The sequence below is a fragment of the Anomaloglossus baeobatrachus genome, chromosome 2 (assembly GCF_048569485.1).
Source record: "Anomaloglossus baeobatrachus isolate aAnoBae1 chromosome 2, aAnoBae1.hap1, whole genome shotgun sequence".
Taxonomy (NCBI): Eukaryota; Metazoa; Chordata; class Amphibia; order Anura; family Aromobatidae; genus Anomaloglossus; species Anomaloglossus baeobatrachus.
The window spans coordinates 123,085,361-123,098,104 of record NC_134354.1 but is presented as its reverse complement, the minus strand read 5'-3'; the positions used below and the strand labels follow the sequence as shown (position 1 = coordinate 123,098,104).

Below are 12,744 nucleotides of genomic sequence, written 5' to 3'. Positions count from 1 at the left end.
ATCTGGATGTGCCAGGTCATCCAGAGCAAGAGAACATCTTGGTAGTCAGTCATTCTCTGCTCTGAATAATGGTCTGATGAATCTCTCTATTCCCTGATGAAGTATCTGAAAATGGGATTTCTAAACCTGACGACCTCCTTAAAAAGTATGTGAGTAAATTTCTTGGGGAGAGGATGCAGAAGTACCTACTTCGGAAGAGCTAGAAGATTGCTCCTCCAACAAGCAATGTATAAAATGACTAGTCAAAAAGTTCTTGTTAAAAGGGTATATCAATCTAAAGTATTTATACCTTTCCAATTGAAAAATACTAAACCGGGAGAGAAGCTGACTAGAATGGGCGAACCTGAGGATTGGTGTTCGTACTGAACACTGACTGAACAGAAAAAAACAAAAAAAAACAAAAAAAAAAAAAAAAAAAAAAAGCAAAACCAAGTCCAGATTCGGAGTTTGGGTACTTTATGTATGCAAACTACTCGTGCAAGCATCGAGTAGTTTGGGGTTCGGGTCACGTCCGGGTCTAAAACCAAACACTTTAGCTAAAGTACGGCTAAACCCGCCGAACCAAACTTCCACGGGTCTGCTCATCTCTAAAGCTGACCACTTCAGTGCCCAAAATACCCCAGAAATGGACGTTAGAGGATTTTGAATTGAGTGTTGGTTGAGCATATGCCCTATTACACCATCAATGTCTATGACTGATAAAAAACAACCATCCGGATTTCGAATACATTTTTTTCAGGCTGAAACACCCCTCTAGGAATATTGTAAAATAATATTACAATTAAGTCACTTTACAATGACTTCATTTTATACAGGGGTACATGATGGCATTAGTAATTAGATAGTATCCCACATAAATTATTTGTAGCACTGAGCTGAATGCTATACTATGCCTCTGATGGGAATAGGATCAGTAACCATTTGCTTCAAACATGACTATGAGATCGTGTTTTGCAAACTTTTTTTTTCCTTCCTACCTGATAGTAGTAAAAAGGATTCAGAATGTAATTAAGCATTTCTTGATGAAACACTTTAGTGATGCTTCCTGACATTGGGGGAACAAGCCAAACCCAATCTGCTGGACATCCTCCCCTCAGCCGGTATTCGTTCTCCATATGCTTCATGAAAGACTCGGCTGCAGAATGATGATCCATTATAGTCACATTGTGTTTCTAAAACATAGAAATATGTTAGAAGTTTTCATTTGCTTGATAATATCAATTTGGCCTGGTCATAGAAAAACATACAATCTAGCAAATGTCAAAGTAGAAAAAAAAATGCACATTAGAATATATGTTCCATTAATTTGGAGATTAGCTGGAATACAAATGCCCTTTGACATCTATGGTATATGCAATTGATCTAGACAAACGTTAAAAATATATACTGTACATCTTGACGGGTCAATTCTTTTTAGCAGAATTAAATGACTAGACTTAGTCACAGATACACAGTACTAATGCAAGTCTAATTTTGGCTTTTGAGTACCTAGTTAGTTTGTGCCTCACATGCCGAGGCGAAATGTCTGTAGGTTTTTGCTTTTTTCCCCTCTTAATTCAACTCAACTTGGCAGAGTTTGAAACAAACAAATCCTGAGCTAATCTTGTGTAATTTTGCCAAGAGTCTCTTGTGGTTTCTTGAAAACTAAGTCAAAGATACTCTAGAAACAAAAGGGATATTTGTGACAATGCAGTGCCCATAGCATCTGAAGATTGTCATGGCATAAATAGAATGCATGCAGGGGGTGCAATCATACCCAGGCCAAAATGTCCCTTTGGCCTATATAAAGACTTGCAATAATTTGGGGCTCTAGTGGAGCTTTAGCATTGGGGCCCATGAGCTTCACGTTATGCCACACCGTCAGGGAATGTGGACCCACTAGGTCCCTAAGATTTGATTTAGGACCCAACCGGCAAGTGAAGTCTAATGGATTGTCCTCTGTTCGCTAGCCCTGCATGCATAATCCTGCCAATAGAATGGTGCAAAGTCCTGACACGCGTTTCAGCGCTCGGCCTTTGTCAGGGGGCGTCGGGACTTCACGTCATTCCAGCGGCAGGAGTATGTATGTAGGTTTGTTACTCACTTCTCTCATGTTCCTTAATTGGTGATTCTAATATAATATTATATATATTTATACACATACACACACAATATTTATATATCTATAAAAGCCCCCACTATGATTATACTATTGTGTGCATGACTATATATTTGCGTCCTTCAGCTGGTTTGAGCTGCTATTGGTATACTCATTGCTTTTTGTTTATTTAACCTTTTCTTATGTTATCAATAAAAATTATTAGAATATTTTGGCCAAACTCTTTTGTATTGGTTTGTAAGGCATTGTTAACATTCAATACCAGGGAAGCAGGCGGGAATAATAGTTGGACTCCAGCACAGGTTGAGGCTTGCAGAGTTCAGTTGTACAGGATGGTCCAGCAGAGGTCAGGGTCATCAAAAGACAGAAGATTGTTTTGGAAAAAAAGTTCACAAGTAACAGGAACAAATCCACACTAAATCAGTAGGGGGAATTTCATGCATATAGGCTCTTTAAACGGGAATCTGTCAGCAGGTTTTTGGGATGTAAGCTGAGGACCCCATTATTTAAGTGTTAACAATCAAAACAACTATGCCTCTTATCTGTGAGTGAGCTTTCCCTTACTTAAACGGTACTCTGACACTCCCCTTGCTGTCATTGATACCTCACAGTCAATATACAATCGCTATTTCGAGCCTTTTATGGGTGGGGGCTCTCTCGGCTCAGCTACATGCTGAACACTCAAATTTTTTGATTATGCAAGAACTGCTGCAGCCAGTAATCTATGTGATACTCCGTTGGATTCAGAATCTCCCAGTCTATATTATGTTGTGGTCAGATTAGGTAGCAAAAATCTGCTGACAGATTGCCTTTAAGAGACTACAAACAGCTGTAGAGAGAAAAGTGTTGGCAGACAGATGAATGCCAGGCACCAACAAGGGTGTGTGGCAAATGTTTATTGCAATTCCAAGTTGAGAGGCTATTGTTATTTTCAAAAACTTTTGTAAAAATATGAGATCGGGAACCAGATTGTTTTCTAGAGGTAATGCCTTTAGGGCTGTTGCTTTTCTGCCGACATGAATCAATTATATTTCACATTTAAATACCCTTTGCAATCAGGAAAATATAGGTTGAAGTCTTACTGTTTGCTGTAGGGTATAGGAGGTCAAACTTATTGGACGCAATCTTTATGCAGAATCCCCAAGTATAAACTGTACAATGACAATCATGTTTTCCATTCCTGGGATAAATATAGAATTTACCCATAATACATATATTGATCTAACATTTTCCATTATGGCAGAACTTACATGGAAGCTGTATAGCACGGCTACATTGATTTCAACAATGGCATGGTCTTTCCAGAGTGAAGCCAGCTTGTGCGTTTCTAAGCCCATCCTCATTCCCACTTCCTGAAAAGTCATATTGTAACATTAGATATTGTACTCCTATGTAGATACAAATGTAAATGTCCGATAGAGAAAATCGTAAACAACGACATGTAAGTTCCATAGATATGAATGGGATTCTTTCTGCATCACATGTGTAGACATGAATGAAACAAATCACTGACATTTCTGCTAGCAAAATATATTCTATCAATCCAAAGTTAATACATTTCTCTAAGAAACAAAAATGAACAAAAATGCCAATCCTCGCGATAGCTGAGTGAATCATTTTAGTGTAGTATTTAAAAAATAAATAAAAATGTAAATCTATATATCTAGATCATAAAATTTTTTTATATATATATATATATTTTTATTAAAATGATTTTTTTTATTTTATAATACCTACATTTTTTTATCTCTTTTTTTTAATAGTGATACATTGTGATTTCTGAATAATTTCAGTACATTATTTCTATTTGTATGGCATTTCAGAAATGTCTGTTTCATTTGGCAGTCTATTTGCCTTCTGCAGTATTAAGCAAGTCGATTAAAATAAGTAATGTGAAGAAACTGCCCTCCTCGCTCTGTGGCTCCTAATTCAGATGAAAATGACAGTCTCCTATTACTTTTAGAATGAGCTTCAATGCACACAAGAAATGGGTGGGCTACGTGTCAGTTCCTGTCGCACTGCGTTCCCATGCCTGTACTCAGTCATCTCTGCTGTTCTCGCTGCAAAGGTTTCACATATTTTCTAATTCTAATAATGAGGCAGTTAACCCTTAACCTCAAACCTCAGTACAAGCTAACCATTGTGTGAGTACATTACCTCCAGCACATTGTACCGCTGAACATCACAGAAGTCTCGAACGCCTATTTCTGTCCCCATGTACCAGCCATTAAAAGGGCACGCTGTAAATTCAATGCCTCCAGCTTCAAGCAGCATGTTAGAAACTGCAGGTAATATGTACCACCTCAGGTTAAGATCCTTAAACCACTCGAATCTATGAAAATAAGATAAACCATTAATCCGCTGAAGAATACTACTATATTGTTACTATTCAATGCATTTTTAATACAACAAAATGCATTACTTAAAGGCAGTTTGCTAGAAAAAAAAAAAATAATAATAGGACTGTTCAAACCAAGCCGACACATGATTCCTACTGGTCATGGCCAAACAGTTCAGTGCACCTTCTTGTTTTGTAGCTATTTTCTCCCTCCTCTTCCTTGATTGACACTTCAGGCTTTACAGGAACCAGAGGGGAGGAAGAAGGGAGGTAGAGATTAACAAGTGCAGTAGGTGGGAAGGTCCACTGAACTGTTTGACCTTGACCATGCTTGGTTTGAACAGTCATTTTGTACTGACAGACACCCTTTAAAAGGTTTTTGCTACCTCATCTGAGAGCAGCATGATGTAAGCAAAAGCAACCCTGAATCCAACAATGTATCACTTAGAATATTTGCTTCAGCCATTCTGATACAAATCGAAGACTTTTGTTTTAGCAGGTAGCAGATCTTAAAAAGCTGCCCACCCACCCATGTCTTTCTATGTACATTTCTATAGACAGAAGCTGCTAATCACAGAAGGGGGCAGAGTCTGAATAGAGCTCATGTGCTCCTCAGTCCACTAATGATAAAAGCTACTGAAGCTTAAACTAACATTGCAGGAAAATAAAACAAAGTAAAAAAACAAACAAACACTTTCTGATAAGAGACATGGCTGAAATCTCTTTATTAACTTTTACAGCATGCTGTCTTTAGATTACATAGTAAATAACTGCTGACAGATTCCCTTTAACAATTTCAAGGACTCTGCATCTAAAGGCCCCGTCACACTAAGCAACATCGCTAGCAACATCGCTAGCAACATTGCTTTTTTTCGGCAGCAGGGACAAGGAAAATGATCCGAGTCAAGGGGAAGATGTAGGGTGCAAAATACAGGGATATTCTTGAGCAAAACTTGTCTGTCAATGATTTGAGACTGGGATGGAGATTCACCTTCCAATGAGACAATGATCCCAAAGCATACTGCTAAAGCAACACTCTAGTGGGTTAAAAGAAGTGTAAATGTATTGACGTGGCCTGGACAAAGCCCAGACCTTTATCCAATTGAGAATCTGTGGTCAGACTTGAAGATAGATGGTTTCACCAGGTGAACAGCAAACTTGAAGGAGCTGGAGTAGTTGTGCCTTGAGGAATGGGCAAACATCCCAGTGGCAAGATGTGGAAAGCTCAGACTTTCCAAAGTGACTTATAGCGGTAATTACTACAATTTTTCAGGTAGTGTCCTTTTTGTTGTATGCGTCACAAGAAAATGAAGACCAAATGTTCACAATTGTAGGCATGTTCTTTACATGAGCTGATGCAAACCCTCAACCCCACCCCCCCAAAAAAAACAAACAAAAAAAAAACAAAACAAAAACAGTGAACTGTCATGTTGTAAGGTAGCAAAACACGAAAAATGCCAACGGGGGTGAATACTTTCACAAGGCACTGTAACCTGACAGATACAATTTTATATACTTATGTGTTTATGTATGTACTGTAAGTATTTTTGAAATGATCAGAATTTCTTACTTTGGGTGTTCCATGACGACTTCAGACACTAGATCTTTTGGTAACTCAAATATTTCTGGGTCCTCACCATTTGCCTGTAGGACCAAAGGAAGAATCTCAAACCGCTCATACTTTGGCTTCCATCCAAGCTGTATACATAGCTAGAAGAAAAAAGAACAAAAAAAAACGTATATATTATATATGTTCAAGATTCTTTATCAACATTCAGTATTTTATGAAATTGTTTTTGTTTGGGTCCAACATATTGATGACCTAACTGTAGAAGGATAAGTCAGACACCCGGGTCCTCCACCAATCTATTAATATCTGCTGCGGCAGTGACCGGATGTAAGCAATATGAGGATCTGAACCCCGCAGCTCCATACACTGTTTAGAGGCAACTATTGAGTAATGCAATCTATCTCATATTCACTGGAATGATAGATCATCAATATATGAGTCCTAAAAAAACTCCTTTAAGACCCACTATCTAATTACCATACATTTATGTAATGTACTGCCTAAAGAAGTTCTGTAAATCTATCTATGCGAGTTTAAAAAGGAGATCATACACCAAAAGGTATTTTGGCCACAATAATCTCTGACACCCCCATACAGATGAACAATCAGATCAGCCAATCGTTCTTGTGTTTTCTATGGAGAGAGGAACAAAAGCCACTTATAGCAGCTCATTTCCAAGAAACAAAAGGAGCAGATACTTAAATGTAAAGTGCTCCCATTCTTTACTCCTCTATCATCAGGCTTTGTGGGAAAATAAAGAGGCATGTTAGGTGGGACTAACTTTAATACAATTTATATAGGATACATACACAAGAGAACAATAGAGTATATTGAGCCTTAAAAATATATATTTTATTAAATATTTTTTAAAAACAAGACTACATCAAACAACTGCTGATAAGGGGAGATGATTCCACACATGAGTAAAACATGCCTCTTGAGGAAAGATGCTGAAACATACGTCGAGGCGACAGGAGTTCCACTGAGCTGTACTTTTAAAAACTAGTAAGTGTAGATCATATCTTTACCATCATTCTTGTATCTGTATATGCTTTATGGTTCAATATAACCTATTGTTCTCGTGTGTATGTATTCTACTAGAGGCTTTTTTGCCTAGATTAAAGGGACACAATGACAATAATTATAATAATATAATATATATATATATATATATATATATATATATATATATATATATATATATATATATATATATATATATATATATATATATATATATATATATATAGGTATTTTGATGTTAACTAATGTAAATAGGGTAGCAGGCTGATCAAGAAACTCTCAAATGTCACATTTATCAATTTGATTGGTCTGGACTAGCAATTTGTGACCTTTAATTATGGCCAGTCTAAGGCACACCTGTGCAATAATCATGCTGTCTAATCAGCATCTAGATGTGTCACACCTGTGAGGTGGATGGATTTTCTCAGCAAAGGTGAAGTGCTCACTAACAGATTAGGGCCCCTTTCATACGTCCGTGTTTTAGGTACGTGTGAAATCAGTTTTTAACAAGGATGCCACACGTACCCATGTTATTCTCAGTAGTTACTCACATGGCCGTGTTTTCACACGGACCGTGTGAACCCTCGTTGGCCCGCAAGCACACGTCCTTTTTTTTCTCTCCGGCATCATGTGTGTCACACGGATCGCACACTGATGTGATCCGTGTGACACATACAGGTGAAAACACGGGCCTTTGAAATAAAAAAAAAACAAAAAACTTTCCATATTTACCTGTATGCAGCCCTGTTTTCTTCAGCTCTGCTGTCTCCTACTTCTGACCACCACTCATTATATTCATTGATTATTCACTGCACTGTGGACATGGAAGCCGGAGCATCGCGGGGGCAGCATCGGGGACCGAATCGCCGGTGACAGATGAGTATTCAGCAAGCAGTTTGTGCGCAGTGACGTCCAGGAGGTCATTGGAGTTCCCAATGAACTCTGATGAACCCATGAAGTCATAGTGTTGACACCTGCTGTAGCGCGCGTGTCATCAGAGTTCATTGGGAACTCCAATGACCTCCTGGACGTGACTGCACACACACTGCTTGCTGAATACTTGCCTATCCCCGGCCGATGTTGTTCTTGGCGGTGCTGTACCCGATGTCATCACCGCAAAGCCCCGGCTTCCAGCTCCTCAGTGCAGTGAATAATCAGTGAATATAATGAGTGGGGGTCAGAAGTAGGAGACAACAGAGCCGACAAAAATAGCGCTGGATACAGGTGAATATAGAAAATCTTTTCATTTCAAACACCTGTGTTTTCTACGGTATGTGTCACATTGATGTCACATGTATGCAAACACAGATGTCACACGTGACACGCAGGACCAGAACGATGCATGTGGCTTGTACCTGATGTCTGAAAGGGGTCTTAGACAAATTTGTGAATAATATTTGAGAGGAAAAAAAAAAAAAAAAAAAAAAAAAAAAAAGAAAAAACGAACCTTTTGTGTACATAGAAGTCTAAAGGCCGCTTTACACGCTGCGACATCGCTCAAGCGATCTCGTTGAAGTCACGGAATTTGTGACGCACATCCGGTCGCATTAGCGATGTTGCTGCGTGTGACACCTTTGAGCGATTTTGCATCGTTGCAAAAACGTGCCAAATCGCTCATCAGTGACATGGGGGGGGGGGGGGGGGTCCATTCTCAAATATCGTTGCTGCAGCAGTAACGAAGTTGTTCCTCGTTCCTGTGGCAGCACACATCGGTACGTGTGACACCGCAGGAACGAGGAACCGCACCTTACCTGCCTCCCGCCCGCAATGCAGAAGGAAGGAGGTGGGCGGGATGTTCGTCCCACTCATCTCCGCCCCTCCGCTTCTATTGGGCGGCGGTTAAGTGATGCAGCTGTGACGTCGCTGTGACGCTGAACGAACCACCCCCTTAGAAAAGAGGCGTTTCGCCGGTCACAGCGACGTTGCGGGGCAGGTAAGTAGTGTGACGGGTCTGGGCGATGTTGTGCACCATGGGCAGCGATTTGCCCATGTCGCACAACCGATGGGGGCGGGTACCCACGCTAGCGATATCGGTACCGATATCGCGTGTAAAGTGGCCTTTAGACCTTAAGAGTTCAGCTCATGAAAAATGGGAGCAAAGAAAGTGTTGCATTTATATTTTTGTTCTGTGTAGTTTTAATATACAGAATAATTATGTGCATGTTACAAAAATGAATAAATAGTGTAGTAACTGGAAAGTGATGCAATGGATAGTTAAAAAAAATATACGCAAATGAATCCATGTGCTTGATAGAAGAACAAAACTTACAAGACAGTATATACTATGACAGTTCCTTGGAATGGCATACCTCTGTAAACTCTATACTGGCAGGGTCTCCAATGATGACTCCATCCTCCATTTCATACCCTGCATATCGTATCAGCTGACTATTCCAGACTCTGAAATCATGTTTCCCATCCGTACGTTGAGGAAATACAGTAATCGCAGACCTGAGAGAAGATTTTCAGGGGGAATAAGTTAATTGAATTTCACAAAAAAATAAATAAATAAATAAATAAATAAAAAAAAAGTGTGTTTGTCATCAGTTTTTGGAAACATTCTCATGAAATAATTTTCTCTGAATCCTCATATCTGCAGTTTTGGCATATGTGAGATCAAAGATTCGGATGCATCATGGTTTCCCGGCTCTTTGTGGGATGGAGGAAACACTACATATCAGCACAATACCCATCACACACTATATCAGAGTTCAGTAAATATTGGGGTCTCAGCTAACCCCCAGCAAAAGTTAAATTCAGCTTTAAAAATGTTAAAAGAAAAGGACAACAGTTAATTGAAAATACTTATTTATGCTTCTTGAAATACACTCACATGGCTGTATTTTCAGTTTGCATACTATCACGCTGATGAGTGTACAAAAAGAAAAAAAAAATAGATTCTATACAAATGATCCATATAGCATCCACTTTACAGATACATTGCATTTTTTTTTTAATATTGGAAACTTTTTGTAAATTTTAATACCTGCTGACATAAAAACAGATGCCATATGGATGAAAATGCAGATGAGAAGACGAAAAAAAAAAAAAAAAAGGATTTTGTTTTCTATATTTGTGGGAACTTATCTTTAGACATCACCAAATTAAGAATAGCTTTATCTAGAAGAGTTTTGAAAAAAAAAAATAAATAAATAAAAAATCTTGTTTCTAAGAGTATCATGTCATCGATCTGACAAACTTAGGTCTGTTACATCTTTACATAATTCAAGATACTTGAAAAGTTACACAATGTTACATTTAGGCCACATTCACACGTTTGTGTATGAAACAGACAAAAATGACCTGTTTCATTATTGTGCTAGAGCTCTGATTTTTATCCATTTTGTGCAGATATTTACCATCGATTTTTCTCATCACATAAATAAAATATATTAAAAAAAAAAAAAAAAAAAATGTACCAATGGAAGACTAAAATACAGACAGCATTTAGATGAAACAAGGATGGCAACTGTATGCTGTAAAGAAAAATTTCACAGATCCATTGATTTGATTGGGCAATTTGTTATTTTCTTTTTGCAGAAGAACTGCCGTGAACACGTTGTGTACCCGTAGACTATAATAGCTACGTGTTCTATCCATGGAAAGCATGACTGTCTGATTTAAGCTTCAGATAGAAACTATAAATGGTGTTTAAAAATTGGAGCTAAACTTTAAAAAGTATGTCCATATTTGCAATTTGTGTTTATATTATAATCAATATTTCTAAAAAATAATTACGGCAATGTTGGAAATTGATTAAACATCTCCACCCATTTTTACAGCTATTATGCAGATTCATGTGTTTCCCTTGGTTACAGACTGCAAACAAACCCCGTGCCAAGAATATTTACAACATGGCCAATTTTAGTCACTTATTCGTTCAAATCAGATTTAAGGATCATTTTACAAAATTTTAGAGTATTTTTACAGTAGAAAAGCAGTTGGAAAAATATGTTCAGATTGGCTTTGTATTTTACACATCCTACAAATATTCAAACTCAAATCATAGAAAATATATATATATATATATATATATATATATATATATATCTCTTAGAGCTTCAAATATAATAGAGAAGCATCACCTTATGTTGCCACCATTTGTAGCATACTTTATATGACGACAGATAAGCTGGAACATTTCTTGAGCCGTCTTGCACTGTCTGGCATCGAACACCTTTAATTTAAATAAGCAAAAGGTACGATTAAGAGAGTTTATAAGATCAGCCCATAGTGCTAAAAAAAAACAAAAAAAAAAAAAAAAACACAGACAACTACCTGCCCCTGTTCCTCCATACTCCTGCTGGTGTCAATCACTGGTCTCCTGGGTTCTTTTTTTGGCCAGAAGATCAAGGAGCCGAAGTGGTTATCCTTCTGAGCTGGAGAAACTTGCTCGGAGACATTCTTCTGGCTCAGATAGAATTTGACTGCTGCAGCCAATCATCAGCTACTGATTGGCTGCAGCAAATTTCTGATAATGACCCTTACTAGAAAAAGGAAGCCTAGGAGACTGGCCCTGGACACCAGCAGACGTAAAAGTACTGAAGATCTTTTTACCTGCAAATTATTCCACTGGATCCGCCCTATGCATCGGGGGGCATTTCTCCAAGCCTGTTTAGCTGCAAATACCAACTCCTCGTATGTTAGCTGGTACGTTCCTGTAAGTTCAATGTCTTTGGTAATAGTTTCCAGTCTATTAAGGTAGTTTTCAATTTGGGGCCTGAAGTGAATTAAAGAATATAATGGATTTAAAGATTAATACAGTCAGGTTTAAAAATGAATGATGGGTTAGAGACACCATAAGTGACAGATTTTAGTAAATTAGTATCATGTTATAGGAATAAGCTAAAGACCAAATAACAATGAAAGTCTGTTCTAAATAATGTTTACTCAAAATATAATTCAGGTGTAGTTATTGGTAAAAGAAACAGCAGTGGCACGCAGGACTTGTTGTACGATGGGGCCTCAAGGTTCCTTTCACTCTTAAGAACACAGTACATAGGGGCAAATCTTACACATTTTGGTTTAGAGGCCAAGAAACCACTATTAAACTTTTCTGGACCATTAATGCATTAAACCACCTATGTGAAAAACTTACTCTTTGAAAGACTTGTAATATTGATTAATGAACTCTACGGCTTGAGGTAACAGAACATCCTGCGGTATCGGCTTATCCCGTGGACCTCTCACATAGCACTTGGGGTTCATTACTGATCCATGACAAACCGTGGACTGGCAGCTGAGGGTCTGCAAAGAAAATTATTCATTCAATTATAGTTATAATGCAGCACTCCATGGGGCATTTGGTTAACCTAATCATTGCCGGGCCTTTTCGGGTCGGGTCAGGCGATGTCACGGGTGGTCTTGCCCGGTTCCGTTGTCCCGAGGCGTGCAGTAAATGGTGGGGAAAGTGGGGTATTTGGGAAAGTTAGTCATGATGCCACCTGTGGTATGCGGCGAGGGATCAGTTGCCGCTGCCGGGTTCCTTGCTGGGGCTGGTGGTAGTGTAGAGCAGGTGTGATCACTCCGCACAGTCAGTGCGGGCCCAAGGAGGATGGGGTTGTAGTGGGGCAATGGGGTGGAGAGCTGGGATGCCGGTAGTAACTGGATGACACAAGTTAGTAGATTCCTCTTTACCTTTACTAGTCACGTGAAATAGTCCAGGTTTACAGTGGTCCCGTCAGCCCAGAAACAGCGTTGATCTCTCCTTGCCTG

General features: G+C 38.7%; 1 protein-coding gene across 1 annotated transcript in view; it reads right to left on the bottom strand.

The window, feature by feature from the left end:
* The window catches only part of NOS2 (nitric oxide synthase 2), a 75,322-nt gene that overhangs the window by 44,722 nt on the left and 17,856 nt on the right, over positions 1-12,744 (bottom strand). The window contains exons 4-11 of the mRNA XM_075333237.1: positions 12,128-12,276; positions 11,587-11,749; positions 11,115-11,206; positions 9,339-9,480; positions 6,007-6,146; positions 4,256-4,430; positions 3,349-3,450; positions 978-1,172 (exon numbers count right to left, since the gene is read on the bottom strand). Of these exons, the coding sequence (XP_075189352.1) occupies positions 978-1,172; positions 3,349-3,450; positions 4,256-4,430; positions 6,007-6,146; positions 9,339-9,480; positions 11,115-11,206; positions 11,587-11,749; positions 12,128-12,276 (1,158 nt within the window). The remainder of the gene's footprint in view (positions 1-977; positions 1,173-3,348; positions 3,451-4,255; positions 4,431-6,006; positions 6,147-9,338; positions 9,481-11,114; positions 11,207-11,586; positions 11,750-12,127; positions 12,277-12,744) is intronic.